Below are 16,112 nucleotides of genomic sequence, written 5' to 3'. Positions count from 1 at the left end.
ATCAGGAGGGGTGTCCATTTCGCTAGATTGTAGAGTTTGTTACGTAATGAGATTGCCTAATCCAAAGGACGTAATTATATCTATGTCGAAATTCATTCAACATGCTTATCCACTCTCCACTATTCTCCTGCTTCAGTCAAAATACAACCCAATCGACTTGCCAACCGTCGACAAGTCTACTTGTCCGGGCGCATGCTCTTCAGTTCCCCACGCGACATGACCAATCGTCGTAGATCCGCGCTTTTCGAAACTCAAGTACCGATGTCGCCCTTCGCCAGACGGGTCCTGTCATTATTATACCCCCATACATCAATTCGCGTTCTCATTTCAAACAAGAGCTGTTCCGCACCTTTTTATTCGTCAACTCGACCGTCGGCGATCTAAACAGATTCGAGAGCTTGAATCCTCCTTCGTACGCTGCGTTCAGATGCACGTCCACATCCCCCATCACGGTGTCCCCTCTGAGGAAGAACCCGGAACGGAGCGGTTGAGATGCGATCGTCGCGCTGATCGGTGCATTGGCATTTTTGAGCGAGATGTGGTAGTCGGGGCGAGGATAAAAGTCTCCAGACTTTAAATGGATCGTCGACGTGATTGGACTGGATGATGCTCAGTCGCGGGGTTCATCAAGAGGAAAGAGACTGAGACAATCCCCACCTATTCGCATTATCCAGAATGATCTCTCCTGGACCTGTGAGCGTGACCTCGGCGTCGACTGGCGCGTTGGCATTCCGGACCGCCACCCGACTCGACCCAGTCAACTTGCCCTGAATCTTGGCGTTGGCGTTGGATACGTCGATGGTACCCGCCACAACGTCCTAAAACCCCAGATACCGCCGAAATTAGACACAAAAAGATGTTAATCGCTTCGTTAGATTAGAACCGTACCTCGAACGTCATGGGAACATTCGCAGCAGCCAAATCTAGTCTCTCGAAATCGAAAGACTGGGACAAATCGGGAAAGATGTGTTCAAACTGGCCGAGCCGCGTCTCGAGCGCGTTGAGGTGTTGTTGTTTGTCTGTGATGGGGAGGAAGACTTTGACGGTAAATGCAGGCCAGGACGACGGTGGGTATGGATGCTTGTTCCTCGGTGACTATCGTACCGCCCATACAATCAGTGTTAAAGGGGGAAAGGACAGAAAGAAGAAGACGCACGTAGAATCCAACACCATATACATCCGAGTCACCACTACTAGGCAAGGCACATACTCTCGCTTCGCCCTCTGGATCCTTGATAACCTCCACCTCGACAACCAGTTGCTCCTTGTCTGATTTGACGGGTACAATCTGGAACGTGCTCTTGTCGATCGGGCCGGACGAGACAAAGTGGTATCGCGGCGACGAGGTCGGGATCAAGAATGTGAACTTGTCGCCCTCGTCGGACTTGGACTGTCCGCGTACATGTGGGCGAGAGGTCACGTTCGATGCAATTGAATCCGAGCGGTGCGATGGGCTGTAGTGGTCCCAGACCGCACATCCCTCGGCATCATGATTGATTCCCTGGAGGTCCATGTGAATGTCCCATTCCCAGTCCCCGTCCCGACCGGAACCAGTACCAGGGCGCCCATGGATATACCAGTGGTGCTAAACCCAACATGTCTCGTGAGTAGATTATTCGGTATTGCTGATCGAGACTTACACGGTGGAACAAATGATGGGTTACCCAGAGGATTAACACTGCGCCCAAAAAGGCATTTATAAATCGGGTCCTGTGATGCTTTGGCGCAGGAGGGGCTGGTGCGATGTAATAGACTGGAAGAGGCACATGGGTTGTTGCGCCATAGTGCTGATGATATTGTGGACTCCTATTCATTTTGAGGAATTTAGGGATCAAACGTAATTAAAAACTAGGCGAGTCTCGTGAAAGGTTCGGCCTATAGAGATGATGTAGTAGTGGTGGTGTATCGCCATTTGACAATCTCAAGGCGAATTATATCCTTGACCAATGTGGCTGCGCCGCAGGATGGCTCGCTGCGACCCACGCCCGAACTGCGGTCTTCCATGTGGTTCATCCCCGATGGCATGTGGAGTTCTGTTCTTTTTGTGGTTGGGCGGCTATCGTCGTGGGGTCACGTGGGGCTGGAGATGGGTATCTTGATTTGCTTGACAGTTGTTAAAATAGACTCTACGAGTGGTGTTTATCATACATTCTGGTTCTATCTATAGGCAGATCTGTGATGAACGACTAGTATTGGTTGCTTTAGGCAATAGTATGTGGATATCTCAAGGGTAGGTTTGCGGATCGCGCGCTATCGTACTGTAAATCAAATTAGTACGGCGGTTTCGGCCATTGGTATGTAGGATACATTTAATTATGAGTAAAACCTATGACGAAGCGACACGCGATATGTTACAGGATCAGAGAGGAGCTGATAAGATTTACATTGAATACTGTTAATTGAATTATATACACTACTGTAGTGGTTTGGGCTTGAACTCTTAACGGAGATATACCACCCTCTCCTGTTGGCGAAGATCCTGGATTCGTATGATGGATCATCCCCAGGGTTCTTGCGAGCTTCCGGCGCACAACATATAGCTATATGATGACAGTCTGCATCACTGCGCCGTAGTCGCTGTGACATGACTCACGTATCAAAAGATAGGAGACGAGTCGGATTGCATGCTTCCCACCCACTCACGTTCACGGAGCGCTCTGTGAAATAGGCGTCCAGTCAGGACAGCAGTCTATTGGTGAGATATGAGGACACAGTCATGTACCCCACAGCAATGACTTGCTATTTCACTGCTCGATCGCTATCGTCATCAATCTCCTACCTGTATTCGATACTAAAGACTTTCATATAATTATACTATATAACAAACCCTCCTGAAGTTTTAGATGGTTTGATCGCCAGTAACCGCGCTGCACGACGCGAGTCACACACACGTCGTCAGGTGTTTTACAGTCGACGCCCTCTCCATGCTCTCCCTCCGGATGCTCGTGTTTCGGTTTCTAGCTGACAAACGGGTTCGCAATTTCATGACTTTGCTTTCTAACTGTTTTTGTGCCACAGCCACTATCCCCATTAGGCACAACAACCGACAGCCTCTGGGTTCAGCGAAAAAAATTACACTTTCCTGTATTCAAGCAGAGCTCTTGTGAATACATGTCTCAATCTTGCCACCACAATTGCTTTGTCTCTGTAATTTTCTCTCTTTTTTGCGTCTTTTTTTAGATATCACTAGTGAGTATATGCTTCGCAATCCAGTCGACATCAATGCATTGGGTGTTAATCAACTTCCGTAAAAGCCCAATCATGTCCGAAGAGAGCCCCAAGCGCCAGCGCCTCACATTCCAGCAGCAGATTTTGCCCCCGGAGGACCCCGAGCGTGAACTTCGCGATATGTTTGCTCAGGCTAGGCTTTAGTCGAATAATTTGGTTTGCAAACTTTTGTGTCTGATCTCGTAACAATGTCGCTCCTTTAGTCCCTCCTTGCAATTAATACGCATATAGATTATGTGTCTTAAGCAATGCATCTCTTTGTACCGTTTGCTCGTGTGCAGCCCCTCAGAAACAAGAAAGCAGCTGATTATTAATCTACTGATTAAGCAAAAAACACCCCCTTCTTTTCCTAGAAACGTGCATTTGAATTGGAGCCCATGAACGAGCATGGAGAGGGCGTCGACTGTATTTTGCCCATCAGCGCCCAAAATTTGAATCCCTGCCGAAAATTCGGCTGTATGTCGTTTGGCGCGGGTAAGAACCTCAAATACAACCAATCATGGCATGCTAGAGATCTGGGCCTGGGGCAAGGTGTCGCTGGCGGGGACAACAAACAAAGGCGCGCCAGTGTCGCGAATTGTCCAATTATAAAAGGATTAGGAAGCCTTGTTATATAATTAAACTACTGCTTCTACGGATCACTCGTTGACCAGTTGTATTTTCAACCGACGGAAATAACACGCTCCGAGTTTTCTCAGCCTGTCTTCCGCCTCTAAGATGGTCAACATCAAACATTGGGTATCTGGTGTCGCCGTTGTGATGCATCGGTCACATGCACCTGACGTAACTTGTGACCCGCTGGGGTCTTCTCGCCATTCGAAATCTGGTGTCATTAGTCTCTCAACCTCAACCAGGAAGGACGTGGTCATACCATCAAAGATGAATGCAGGCTATCTTGATTATAGTTTCTGACCTGTGGTGCCAGCCGGCCAGTGCAATTGTTTCCTGGCTGAGGCTCTTCCGTGACACCTGGGTTGAAACCACCTTACCTAACCCGGAGAGATAGCCTTTCCTCCGCTTCATCCTTGAGTTGAGTCCTGGTACCCCTGGGAACGTACTTAGACTTTGCCACTGCACGAAACTACTCACTTTGAACATTTGAGTATTTGGACGTCCCGTCTTGGCCCGGCCATTCTCTCTGTCCATTCCGCTGCTGGGGAATACTATCTATGTATCCCTAGGATCACTGATGAACTTACCACATTGATCTTCCGATAAACTACGGCCGCATGGTAGATTGGCTAACCAATGGAACGACGGGCGGGATCAATCATGTCACTTATCTTTGACTCGCTCGCACGCGGATTGGTCGGTCGGAGCCGAAAAGGCGCGGGAGGACCCTGAGAGGGAGCTTCCATCACGTCGCGATGGCGGGCCGACGCGCGCTCCATGACTCGACTCGCCGAAAAAGGCAGGCAGCAAAGCATGCCGCGCCCATGCACAAACAATGCGCCCTGCTTCGTGTCGGGCTCCCGACGCACTATATATCCTGGACAGCGCAGCACCAACGCCCACCATATCCGCCCTCATTTCACAATGCCTTACTCATATACTCCCGCAAATCCTACGCTCCACCGTGGAGGTATTTACGCCAGCTATCGCATATCGCTCCTTACTGACAAATGTTTGGGGGCGTCGTAGGCGCGTGTCTGGAGTGCCGCCGGCGCAAACTCGTGAGTAAAATTCCAATTCTTGGTATTTGTCATGGATCTCCAGCTTAAGCGCCATCGTTTTCAGAAATGCGATGGCATTCGGCCCATATGTGGTTGCTGTCAACGGGGAAAACGTGCGACCCAATGTAACTTTGACCCGCCCGAGGGACGCGTGTTCGCTCTCCAGCAGCGGATTTATGAGCTCGAAGAGTCAATTCGGGCAATCGAGTCCCGGCCAAGACGCTCCCGTCGCGGGTCTCCAGAATCCCCTAGCAATGCACCTGAAGCTTGGTTCACAGCTACAGTGCCGATATTGAATGCTAATCAGTATGATCAATCATACTTTACGCCTCAGTTGATCGACTTGCCCGCGTCCGTGGACTGGTCTCCAGATATGGCTATCGATTCACCTGCCTTATCCTTTGAAAGTAGGTTATTTCCCCCAGATTACTCAACTTCCCCGAGTGGGTTCTACAGCCGGAGAAGCAAATTGATGTTGTATACCCGCCTGTCTCTCGGCCTGCTATCCCCTTACTGGGCTTTTCTCACATTTGATCTTTTCACAGTGTACGAACCTTCATCCTCTGGCCCATTAAGGCAAGGTCGATCTACGCAAGACTGGCTTTTTAATACGCCGTTGAGCTCCCTGGTGGGGCCAGTAGAGACCGACCCCTTGAGTGCCTTCGCTTTCCTAGCTCGTATGCCTCCCACAATGTCCTTCGAGCCTGCGACTGTCTCTTTGCTATCATCACCCTGCATGACTTTCTGTAGGCCCATTTAATTTTCTGTTCTTGGGCTCTTGGCTCAACTTAGTTTAGGATCGCATCATTCATGGCTCGCCGCCGTGAATATGGTCTTCAGATCGATGAAGAGAGCTTTCTCACTAGCTTTGCGCTCCCACCGGATCACCCATCTGCTGTTCGCCCGGTGAGTGTCCTCATGCTGAAAATGTTGAGCTTGGAGTTTATGAAATGCGATCGGTGACTCAAAGGCTCTGCGTAATGCCGTATACTTGCTGGCATGCCACGCACTCAGCACACGAACCCCCGCACTGGCACAATATGAGTCGTTGTTCGTGGATAAAGTTCGCCAGGGCATCGCCAACTCTCTCGAGACAGCACAAGAAGACAGCGGAGGCTTATTCACTGGTGTCATCTTAGCGTCGATATTACTTGCTCGGTATCTCCTCATTATGGGGCGGATTCGTGAGGCATATCACCAGACAGCGTCTGTCGCTCGGTTCGGTGAGTAGCTGTCCAGCCCTGTAACATCTAATCACCGAATACTCACCGCCACATAGCTATTAGCTGTGGACTTCATCAACTGTCAACATTAGATCTTAGGTCTCACAGCCCTGGGTCCCGAGCTCCCCTACTACTTCCTCCCCCAACGGACTTCATAGCCCTTGGAGAGCGCATACATGCATTTTGGGCAATATACAATTTGGACCGGACCATATCTGCTGTAGCTGGACTTCCTTCGACATTTGGTGACGACGGCTCCGATGGTGTTGATGCACGAGAACGGATAACCACGTTATGGCCACGTCCCTTGCGGGAATATCGATCCCCAGTAAGTGTACCCATATCGTAATGAAGTGAATGAGTTCTACCCTATTTATTCACACAGGAACAACTCATGCATACACCCCAGTCAACTATCTCCGACTATTTCTCCAACGTCACCCTCAATGGATCGGTTAACAGAAGAGTAATGAATCCGGGCGTACATATGCTGGAGGCACAGGCGGTAGAGATTCACCACAGAGCCCACGAAGCTATCCATCGCTCTGGTGCGGGTTTTACTCTTTTATTAATACAGTGATCCCTAACCGAATATGGAACCCAGACTCGGGGACTTCTACCCGTTTATTCGTATTGGGTCGTTCGGCCCTTGACCTACTACGTGATGCACCCCCACTCGATTATTTCGACGATAACGACTCGGAACATACGGGGTGAACCCATTTATCGTAAAGGCACTCGCGCTCGCGTACGCGTCCCAGCTCAAAATATCGTTAGCGCAGCACGGCCGTGCGGCCTACGGCGACCCGGCTATGCACCAAATTGGAGCCCAACTTGCCGGGCTTCTCAGGCGGGCCCAGCCTACAACAGGTTTGGATATTCTGGTTGGGGTACGTGTTTATCTCTCCGTTCGCTCGGTAATTCAATACACGTCGCTCATGTATGCCCGTAGGTGTGCTGTGCGTTCACTCTCGGATTTTTGAAACGCGCCTCGGGTGCAGACCAAGTGACCGAGCAACTCGAAAAAAGTCTAGCGTATCTCCGTAGTGCTCATGTTGTTCTTGGTGAGCTGAGTCTTTGTCATCTAAAGCGGGGTGGGTTGTGCTGACCGAGCTATTATCCCAAAGCGGACCCGCACCTCGAGGATCGGGATCTACCATGAACTCGGTGGCTTGCGGCCTGAACTCGGCCTCCTGACCGTGGCACCAAGAGTGCCGCTAGACCACCTGGGCAAGCGAAATCCCGCCTAGTGCAATTGCCGGATTCCCGGTCGTTCGGCTCCAATTATAGTTAATTGAATTTATGGACAATAACACAAATTGTACTGTATTTTATTCAGCTTGATCATTTTTTACTGAATATTATTTCCTTTATATTTTATAAATATGCTCTAACAACGAATCTGCTATAAGCACTTTTCAATGGCCTGAGTATTTGCGTCACAGGGGATTTCAAGCTTTGCGGGTAAAATTGGCCGGGATGTCTCGTGGTTTGAGCGCTTACGCAATCATGCTGACATCTACAATTCCGACGATACTGGGTCACACAACATTACTCTCTCGCTCCGGAAGTTGGAACCGAAACTTGGTCAAGCCCTCCGACTTAACCAAGATTAGCTCTACGGCTAAGCGAGACAAGCGATACTCAATAGGCCATAGCATGGGACTCATCGATGACTTGAACTTGGTTAACCGACGTTGAATCCCGGGGCATGTGTTTCTGAAATACTCACAATTACTTTATTGATCTATGACGCGAGGTGCCCTGGACCAATCTGACTACCCTGCTACTTGCGCTTTTTTGATAAACCAACTCAGAACTCCGAAGTTCTCCGTGATCTGCGGTAACAGTTATGCAACCGGTGCTATTATCTTCTGTCAAGGGGGTAATAATAATTTCGGCGTTGTGTTTCTCCATAATGGCTAAGACTTCGGAGGGAAACGCGTCAAGGTGTCGAACTCCAATTCGATTCTTGCCCTCTGAAGCCAAAAAACGATTGACTTTGCTTGTAGACGACCCCGCCACCCAATCTAGAGCGCGTACCGAACGAACATTACCAACCACGAGTCGTATCACCTTGCACTTGAATGGACATCGAAGACCGCAGTGAGCAATATCGTTGATCTGGAACCCCTCGGTTGGCGCGCAAATTGCTTCAGTATTTAAGGGTGTCCAATGCTGCGCACTTTCAACACACCCAATCTCAGTCTTAAGAAGAATACCAACTCATTTTCATCGACATATGGCTCCAAAGAATAAGGAGTCAGTACTGAACCGTGGTGGTATGTTGACCACTTCTTATACTCACCTCTCAAGCAAACTAATCAATAAACTACTTTTAGCTGCTTGTTTGGAGTGTCGCAAACGCAAGCTCAAGTGCGATGCTGCCAAAGTATGTATGCGCACTTTCGTTATTGGTCCAGCACTCACGCATCGTTCGCACGTATCTCATTGTATGCGCCACATTTTTACCGCGTTCTCTTGTCGCCTCCTGTCTTTAGCCTTACTGCGGTGCCTGTGTAAAGTCAAGCCGGCAGGATCGGTGTATCTATGAAGCAATAAGGAACAAGAACCTCGCAGATCAGCTTGAAGAGCGCGTCAATCAACTCGAACGCATGGTCGAACGCATGGAGCGTGAAGGATCCACGGGTATGACGGCCTTGTCCCCGACTCAGATGCACGGCTCCAGCACTGGATATGGAGTAGTCCCAAATACCCATAATGAGCTCACTTCTAGCTCGAGTATAGCTCCAAGTGGCATCCCAATGCCCCTGGCTGGCAACTATGGTACGTTTATGCCCCTCGACCACAAGTCCAACTCCCGTCAGCACTACCTGGACGCGCTTATAACGCTGCCTTGGGATGATGCAGTAGAGGCTTGGTCGAGGTTGCCAGATGAATCGCATAACTCCTTGTAGGTTCACTGTGTTCCCGGCTTAATAACCTTACAGTTACACTGACTGATTACGGTATAGGGTCGATATATTCATCACATACCTCCCCAAGTCAAATATTCAACTCCATGTCGAACGATTCTTATCGAACCTAGCCTTGCCTGACGATAATCCAAGGAGCATACATCCGGTTAGTTGGGAACTGAAACTATTTTACTTCTTCTTTTTACGATTCTCTTCATTTGATCTAGGCAATGCTAGCTGCAGTCTATTTGCTGGCTTGCTACCACTGGTCTGATTCACTAATGGCCTACGAAGCAGCTTTCCTCGCACAAGCCCGGTAAGCCAACCTTGACTAACCTATTAAGTCTGGCTGAGCTTACTGCACACCAGTACCCTCATGCAAGATGCGCTTGCCAAGAAGGATCGTCTTTTTACTGGGTTTATTCAGCCTGGTATATTGGTCACAGAGTACTTGCTAAATCGTGGCCGCTTTAGAGAGGCTTATCATCAGATCATCCAAACTACTTCATTCTGTATGGTACTACCAGCTGATTGGTTTAAATACTAACACGTTTGAACTTCAGGCATGAACTGCAATTTACACAAGCTGAAGTCCTCCATCTTGGGCCCTATGATGTCTGGTTGCCCCAGTGGATTACTGCCACCACCAACTGACGGTGTTGAGCTTGGAGAACGCATCCTCGCATTTTGGGCAGCGTTCATGTTAGATCAAAAGTGCTGCATCATGGGCCTACCGAGCTCATTCGGAAAGGCTGATGAACTAGACACACGCGGCCGTATCGACACCGTTTGGGTGAGCATAACAGATATCCGCCTGGTCTTGATGGTAGCTGAAATCCGCCTGTACAGCCCAATACTATCACCGAATACGAAGAAGGTCATATCACACATGCTGATTCGATGACCCTTCGTTTCCTGTGCACCGATGGCCCCCAAATCATGTTGCAGGAGAGTGAAGGCGGATTCAAAATCCGCTTGCAGAGCTTTGCTCTGTACAAGTTTGCGGGAGATTGTGAGTTGACACGAATCAAATGCAAATTGTCTACTGATATGGAATAGCCGAGATGGCTCCCGATGATGTGGGCCTCGCTATTTCTCAATTCATCAGGCGTCTGCCTGCTCCAGATCCTAACGACCCAGTGAACATGCCAAGTTTGGCTGTGGCACATATAGTCTCTCACGCAGCCATGATTCGGCTCTGCGCACGATCATCGGCAACCCAGACTATGGATGGTCGGGCTCTCGAAGCTTCGCTCAGCTGTGCGAGGATGATTCATTTGCTTACCGTATCAGACTTTGATATGTGGAGCTTAGATATCGTGCTTTGCGTAAGTGGGAGCTCATGTTTCATGTTTAAATTCGCGGCTCATGCTCGGAATAGTATATCTGGGCTGACTGTGCAAAGATCTTGGCTCGCTATATCAAGGAGAAGGAACAAGGTGGCGCTCTAGCAGAAGGCACTCGGTTGCGGCCTGCCCTGGCAGCGATTTTAGCGGGTTTGGCTAGGGCCGGACAGGTTTATTCCGTCATTAGTGAGCAAATCGTGCCCGAAGCCACGCGTTCATAGGCTGACTAACCGCCGCATTGCAGACTCCGAGGTTCAAATGGTAGAATCTTTGATTACATCCCTCGATGGTTGAGCGAATATATGTATGTATCTACGAGTGATGAAAGTGAATCGATATATCGTATTGTGGCTGAAGCTGATTTTACCTGAATTGGCGCGTTGCCATGCGAGCCGAACGTGGCATGTTCCGTTGATAGTCCGCGGGATGTCACGTGATGCGTCGTATATGTGTTTGTGCAAATCAAGAGGCTCCGTTACGGGCGTCGCCCACCACAAAAAGGTTCCGCGTTCTTTTGCCTCTGTCGCTCTTTCACCAACTTTGAATCTATTGCTTGATTTTTCTTCTCTGCATTTATATTATCTTAATCGCAGACATGTCGTCGCACACGCTCGTTGTTAACCGCACCCCGGTCCCCTACTCGCCTACTGGCAGGCATCCGTACAACGGTTTCCGTAACACGCAAAGTACTCACTACCCTCGAGCCTTTTGCCACTACACTCCGGTAGCTTCCGCGTATACCTCTTCTGCTCAAATGGTGGTCACCCTCGATGGAGCCCCTTCCCTGCGCCCTTCGGTCAAGTCACGAAAACGGGTAACTCCCCACCAGCTCAAGCACCTTGAGCGTGTGTTTGCCAGTGAAACACATCCATCGAGAGGCAGCCGTGAAGAACTTGCTCGTGAACTTGGAATGTGCGTTTTTTTTTTTCAGTCAACTTGCTATTCATTTCGGCGTTTGTTTGTCCTTGGCATTATATATACCGCAAAGATCAAGCCGCCTTTCCTTTGTTTATCAACTTATGCCCATATGTCTTGCTTCTTTGCTAATATATTCTGATATACAGGGAGCTCAAATCCGTCACAATCTGGTTCCAAAACAAGCGCCAGTCAATCAAGCGCAACGTGCTCACCAACGGCGGCCCCAGCCGCACATCTTCTACGTGTGATGACTCTATGTCCGAGGGCCGCTCGTCGCCTCCACTCTGTTGGTCGAGCTCCGAGTCTCAAGCCACCGACTCGAAACCCGCAACGCCTCGTGACGAAAACGACCTCAAGTTTGATGAGGATGATGTTCACTACAAGGAGACACTCGCCGCTCAGGCACTATGCGACCTCCTTCTCAGTGCTCCGCGATGCAATACTCCCTCTACATGAAGAAAAGTGTTCCCATCTTCTCTTCGTAACCAAGCGCGGGACCTTTTTACTTCTATTTTGGGACATTATTTTTCAGCCCGCGCCTTGTTCGTTTTTGGACTTTGTGTTGCTGTTGAAGCATTTTTTTTCACACTTGTTGATGACAAGGTTGCTTTCAGCTTGGACTCACCCGCTCTTTCCCCGTTTTGACTCCACGCATCTCTCTGTGTCAGCTGCTTTGGGGGCATTGTCGTATTTACACTACCCTGTGCTCATCTGTTCATCCCTGTAATCTAGTCCGCTAACTCTGTTGGTGGAGGCTAATGTCGCTGCATGTGGATTCGGATCACTTGTACACTACAACCACTCGTGGATTACGATTCAATTCGTGTGCAGTCTTCATATGTTGTCGTGGAAACGGCTAATATGAATAAATGTGTCTATAGAGGTGTTCGATGCGGAATCAAGGGTGTTGAATTCTAATCAGGTGAATGCGCGTGGGACCGGTTGGCGAATACAAGTCTCTAACATGCTAGTTTAACGAGCACCATCTGGGCAAGCGCTTTACCCTTTCTTTTCGAGCTAGCCTGGTAGACATCCAACACAGGAGAAAGCATTGGGCCACTAATCGTTGAAATTGGCTGCGATCAATGAACATGCCAATTCATTTTTCTCTAGTCAAATAAGAAATACTTCCGACCCTAGTGTGATGCTTCTATATTAGGTTGCTCTTAGGCTCTGATCAGGGCCCGGTCGTAAACGAATCTAGCCGGCTAGACCAAGCAAAGTTTAAAATGTCACATCCGCCATAGTGAACCTATCCTTTCATAGTCTACTACCACATGTTAGGTAAAAATCTCCAGATGGCGTATCATGAACACCTTGATATACCTTAATCATACCGCTCCGGCAAATAAAAACCGAAACTCAAATAATATACATCATTCGACGTTACTCGTTTCATTGGCAATATCTCCCCGGGTTTGGCTCTGAGACGTCAATATGAGTGCCAGTCCAGTGCAGTTTCAAAATTTTTTGCGTGTTGCGAGGGATCAGGAATCCACATTTGCTTGGTGAGTGAGCGGATGCGAATACGCAATACACATTCAGGCTTTGTTTGGGCGTCGCGCCGGATGAATTGAGTGGATTGAACAAAGGATGGATATCTATTGACCAATAGAAGACGATACTTGTGTCTGTGGCGTACCGGAGTTCCGAGGTCATCCAAAGCTTGGTGGCTGACTATTGTGCAAATTTGGTTTACCTATCGTATCTAATCTGGCTATTACACTTCTAATTTCACCAGCTTGCAGCAATTCCTACAGGAGCGAGCCGTTCGTCTTATACCATGACCCCCCACCCATGCTTCTCTAGATCTTTAACCGTATCACGCACACATTCTTGCAAACCCTTGAATTCAATCCCAAGCATCTTGTTGGCTTTGGTGTGGCTGAAAACGATGTGGTTGAGTGCTTTACCGGACCCCGGAATCCCACGGGGAAATTCAGGGGGAAGATCGAGAACATCCACTGGCACATTGTTAGTCGAAATACAGTCGATCAAGGGACGAGTAGTACTCACAAGCATCTTGCCAACAAAAGGGCCCCGAAGACGTGATGAACCTCTGTCCGCCTGCTTCTTCGACTTCGAGCGCGCGTACATGTGCCAATGCAATATCTTGCACGTGAACGAAATTACTATGCATATACTCAGCAAACGTGCTGAACGAGCGGCGTCATCACTTACAAATTGGGTACGAGCAATGTTCCTTACTAATCGATTCCTTGTTATGCATAAAATTATATAAAGTGGCGATTGAAGTATTCAGAGCATTGGGGTTAGAAACTTGATGTAAAAAAGGGCCGAGGACCTGTCATTGATTCGTCAACTAAATACTTTGCCTCTTCACAGTCTCCAGATACATACGAGAGATGGGCAGCAGGTAGCAATGTCCCAATTGGGCTTGATGTTCTTGACAAATTCCCATGCAGCTTTTTCAGCGAGAGTCTTGCTAGCGCAGTACTTCTCTGATCCCGACGCATATTTGCCTTTTTCTTCAATCTCCTTCTCGGAAAGCGTGTTCCAGTCGTTCTGCAACAGTGTATATCCTAGTTAGTTTGTTCTATCAGTGGTGGCATAACCCACCTCCGTATATATGGTTCCTGGGGTTTGAGGTGATACATCCCGTCCGTAACCGACGCCACACTGGATGTGATTACTACACGCTTGACAGCCGATCCGAATTTATGTGCGCTTTCCAGAACCCCAGTTGTGCCTTTGATAGCCGGATCAATTATATCTGCACCACAAGATTAGCTAAATAAGTTAGATATAATAATACTTCCTACCCTTTGGATCCTCGCTGGCGAAATGGAACGGTGAAGCAGTATGCGCAATACCATGTACCCCTTTGACTGCTTCATCGAAGGCGCCCTCCTGACCATGGATGGTTTGAGATGCTATATATTAACAGATTGAAGTTAAGGGCTTGCCTTTCCGACATCTTCAACTATTATGTATTGGAATCTGTCGCCGTATGATTTGAATAGGTTGGACAGATAATCGCCTTTGGAGGTAGAGCGCACTGTGCCTCTGGGTACGAGAGACTATGTTATCAATAAATTGCCCCTAGTGACGGGGTTACGTTGAGACCTACTTGACGTTATACCCGGCTTCGAGAAGAGTTCGACACACCCAGACAGCAATAAATCCGCTCGCACCTATGAAGGTGTTCATGCGACAGTAAACATCCCTATTTAAAGCGACTCACCAGTAACCAAAACAGTCTCGTTTGCTTTAATAGAGGGCATGGCAGTAATATATTGGAGATGATATTGGGGTACATGGAGAGAGATGACTTGCTATATATACCATTTATTGGAATTGCATCGGATGCCGTCTCGAATCATTGAGTACTAATGGGGCCATCAGAAGTAGGATTCTAAATCCATTATCAAATTAATCACAAGCCGAAGAATTGATTTTCTCTGGTGTCTGAACAACTTCCCACGATATGTCTGGGTTGACTCTTGTCTGTGAGCATCATCTCAACATCTATTTCTTGGCGCTCATATTGGTTTAGTCATCTTTCTATCCCAACAATGAAAGAGAGCTGGTCAAGTGGAGGTTTACATGGGGTACCGTAAACAATGTGGCGTTTGTATGAGCGGGGGTGGAGGGCATATAGGTGTAGGATGATCATGAGTCAGGAAAGAGAGGTTTATGAATGCTGTGGAAGTAGTCGAGTAATTAAGATTGCCTAAGTCCAAATAAAGATTGGGTGTATTTGGTCGTAGGGGGTGAGCATACACACCCCGACTGAGTCCAGAGTTCAAAACCAATGTATCTATTTTGAATAAGTGCAAAACGGCCATCATAATTCCATGCGTTATGAATTGGTAATCTAACCCTGTTCGGCCACTCTAGGTAAGCTATGGCAAAATAAACGGATAGGAATTTCATTTCTGCGGCCAACCTCATTTTAAACAGCTGGGAGTGACTAAGCTATGGGGGTGAGTCCATTTCTGTGGGTGTTTGGAATCCAAGAACTTATCACGTGTAGGCGAGAGGATATCCTCGAATTAGGTACGTGGTTTTTTGCCCCTGAGTCTGTCAGGGGGAGGAGGTGGCGTTTCTGCCTCTTCAAAGAGAACATGGCGTTTTGGCCTAAAGGACAAGACGCATAGAATTACGAAATATACCAAAAGCGCCTGGAAAGGAGCATAAAAAGGACAAAGGGACAATAGGAATCCTCTCTTAAAAATGAGACAAGTGTTTTCTCCGATCTCAATCATTCAATTTCAGCCACCGGAGGCCTTGATATCTGAATCGTACGGCTATGGGCCATATAATATCAATGTTACAGAGGCGTTAGTCTAGAGATGAGTGCGTGGTACCAAACTCGACTTCAACAATGCTCGAGATTTGGCCTATGATTGGTTTCAATAGGCGTCAGTCTAAGGCCTCTATTGACATATATGCGGTGGCTGGAGTTATACCTTGTCCCGTGTTCACAGATGTCCGTATTTAGTATCCTCTACAAGACCTCCCATTAGGTACGAATCAAATTCGAATAGGAGAACCAAAGTCTGCCTATGAGAAAAGGAGTATAAACAACTATATAATTTCTGTCTGGAACCAGTTCCGGTCGTAATGCAGAGTAATTATGGTTAATATTCTTCAGCATACAAACTCAAGGAACGGTCCCACAGCAGCGGCACATCTATGTAATTCTGCTGTGATCATAACATCTTATATAGCGGAAGTTGGGAGGCGATTGTCGTTTCTGCTCAATACTAAAATCTGAAAGAGTCCTTGATCGTTTCGAAAAAGGCAAGCCGCAGTTTTCGAACAATACTCAGCCATTATCCG

General features: G+C 48.1%; 5 protein-coding genes across 5 annotated transcripts; 3 read left to right on the top strand and 2 right to left on the bottom strand.

Annotated features, from left to right (window-relative positions):
* Positions 1-132: 132 nt before the first annotated feature.
* RhiXN_01365 (uncharacterized protein) lies at positions 133-1,814 on the bottom strand (the record flags this gene model as incomplete). The annotated part of the gene is made up of 6 exons (XM_043321184.1): positions 133-285; positions 350-599; positions 658-818; positions 889-1,095; positions 1,157-1,585; positions 1,641-1,814. 6 exons carry the CDS (start codon positions 1,812-1,814, stop codon positions 133-135), a joined length of 1,374 nt encoding a protein of 457 aa, XP_043187007.1.
* Positions 1,815-4,675: 2,861 nt separating this feature from the next.
* Positions 4,676-7,286, top strand: RhiXN_01364 (Fungal specific transcription factor domain; the record flags this gene model as incomplete). The annotated part of the gene is made up of 13 exons (XM_043321183.1): positions 4,676-4,810; positions 4,870-4,901; positions 4,966-5,014; positions 5,068-5,308; positions 5,447-5,516; positions 5,576-5,647; positions 5,699-5,807; positions 5,872-6,124; positions 6,181-6,452; positions 6,510-6,578; positions 6,859-7,014; positions 7,077-7,188; positions 7,252-7,286. 13 exons carry the CDS (start codon positions 4,676-4,678, stop codon positions 7,284-7,286), a joined length of 1,605 nt encoding a protein of 534 aa, XP_043187006.1.
* A 1,080-nt stretch (positions 7,287-8,366) lies between these two features.
* On the top strand, positions 8,367-10,682 carry RhiXN_01363 (Fungal Zn(2)-Cys(6) binuclear cluster domain; the record flags this gene model as incomplete). The annotated part of the gene is made up of 11 exons (XM_043321182.1): positions 8,367-8,406; positions 8,467-8,516; positions 8,626-9,038; positions 9,100-9,208; positions 9,270-9,358; positions 9,412-9,554; positions 9,606-9,835; positions 9,892-10,054; positions 10,102-10,370; positions 10,424-10,574; positions 10,633-10,682. 11 exons carry the CDS (start codon positions 8,367-8,369, stop codon positions 10,680-10,682), a joined length of 1,707 nt encoding a protein of 568 aa, XP_043187005.1.
* A 301-nt stretch (positions 10,683-10,983) lies between these two features.
* Positions 10,984-11,762, top strand: RhiXN_01362 (homeobox domain protein; the record flags this gene model as incomplete). Its single annotated transcript, XM_043321181.1, has 2 exons — positions 10,984-11,300; positions 11,453-11,762. The coding sequence occupies 2 exons, from the start codon at positions 10,984-10,986 to the stop codon at positions 11,760-11,762; spliced, it is 627 nt and encodes a 208-aa protein (XP_043187004.1).
* A 1,320-nt stretch (positions 11,763-13,082) lies between these two features.
* On the bottom strand, positions 13,083-14,551 carry RhiXN_01361 (D-lactaldehyde dehydrogenase; the record flags this gene model as incomplete). Its single annotated transcript, XM_043321180.1, has 9 exons — positions 13,083-13,270; positions 13,323-13,418; positions 13,488-13,611; positions 13,668-13,832; positions 13,883-14,040; positions 14,090-14,177; positions 14,243-14,333; positions 14,398-14,461; positions 14,512-14,551. 9 exons carry the CDS (start codon positions 14,549-14,551, stop codon positions 13,083-13,085), a joined length of 1,014 nt encoding a protein of 337 aa, XP_043187003.1.
* Positions 14,552-16,112: the final 1,561 nt, after the last annotated feature.

This window comes from Rhizoctonia solani, chromosome 16, assembly GCF_016906535.1.
Source record: "Rhizoctonia solani chromosome 16, complete sequence".
NCBI lineage: Eukaryota > Fungi > Basidiomycota > Agaricomycetes > Cantharellales > Ceratobasidiaceae > Rhizoctonia > Rhizoctonia solani.
Note: the sequence above shows the minus strand (reverse complement) of the source record. Positions and strands in the feature narration are given on the sequence as shown.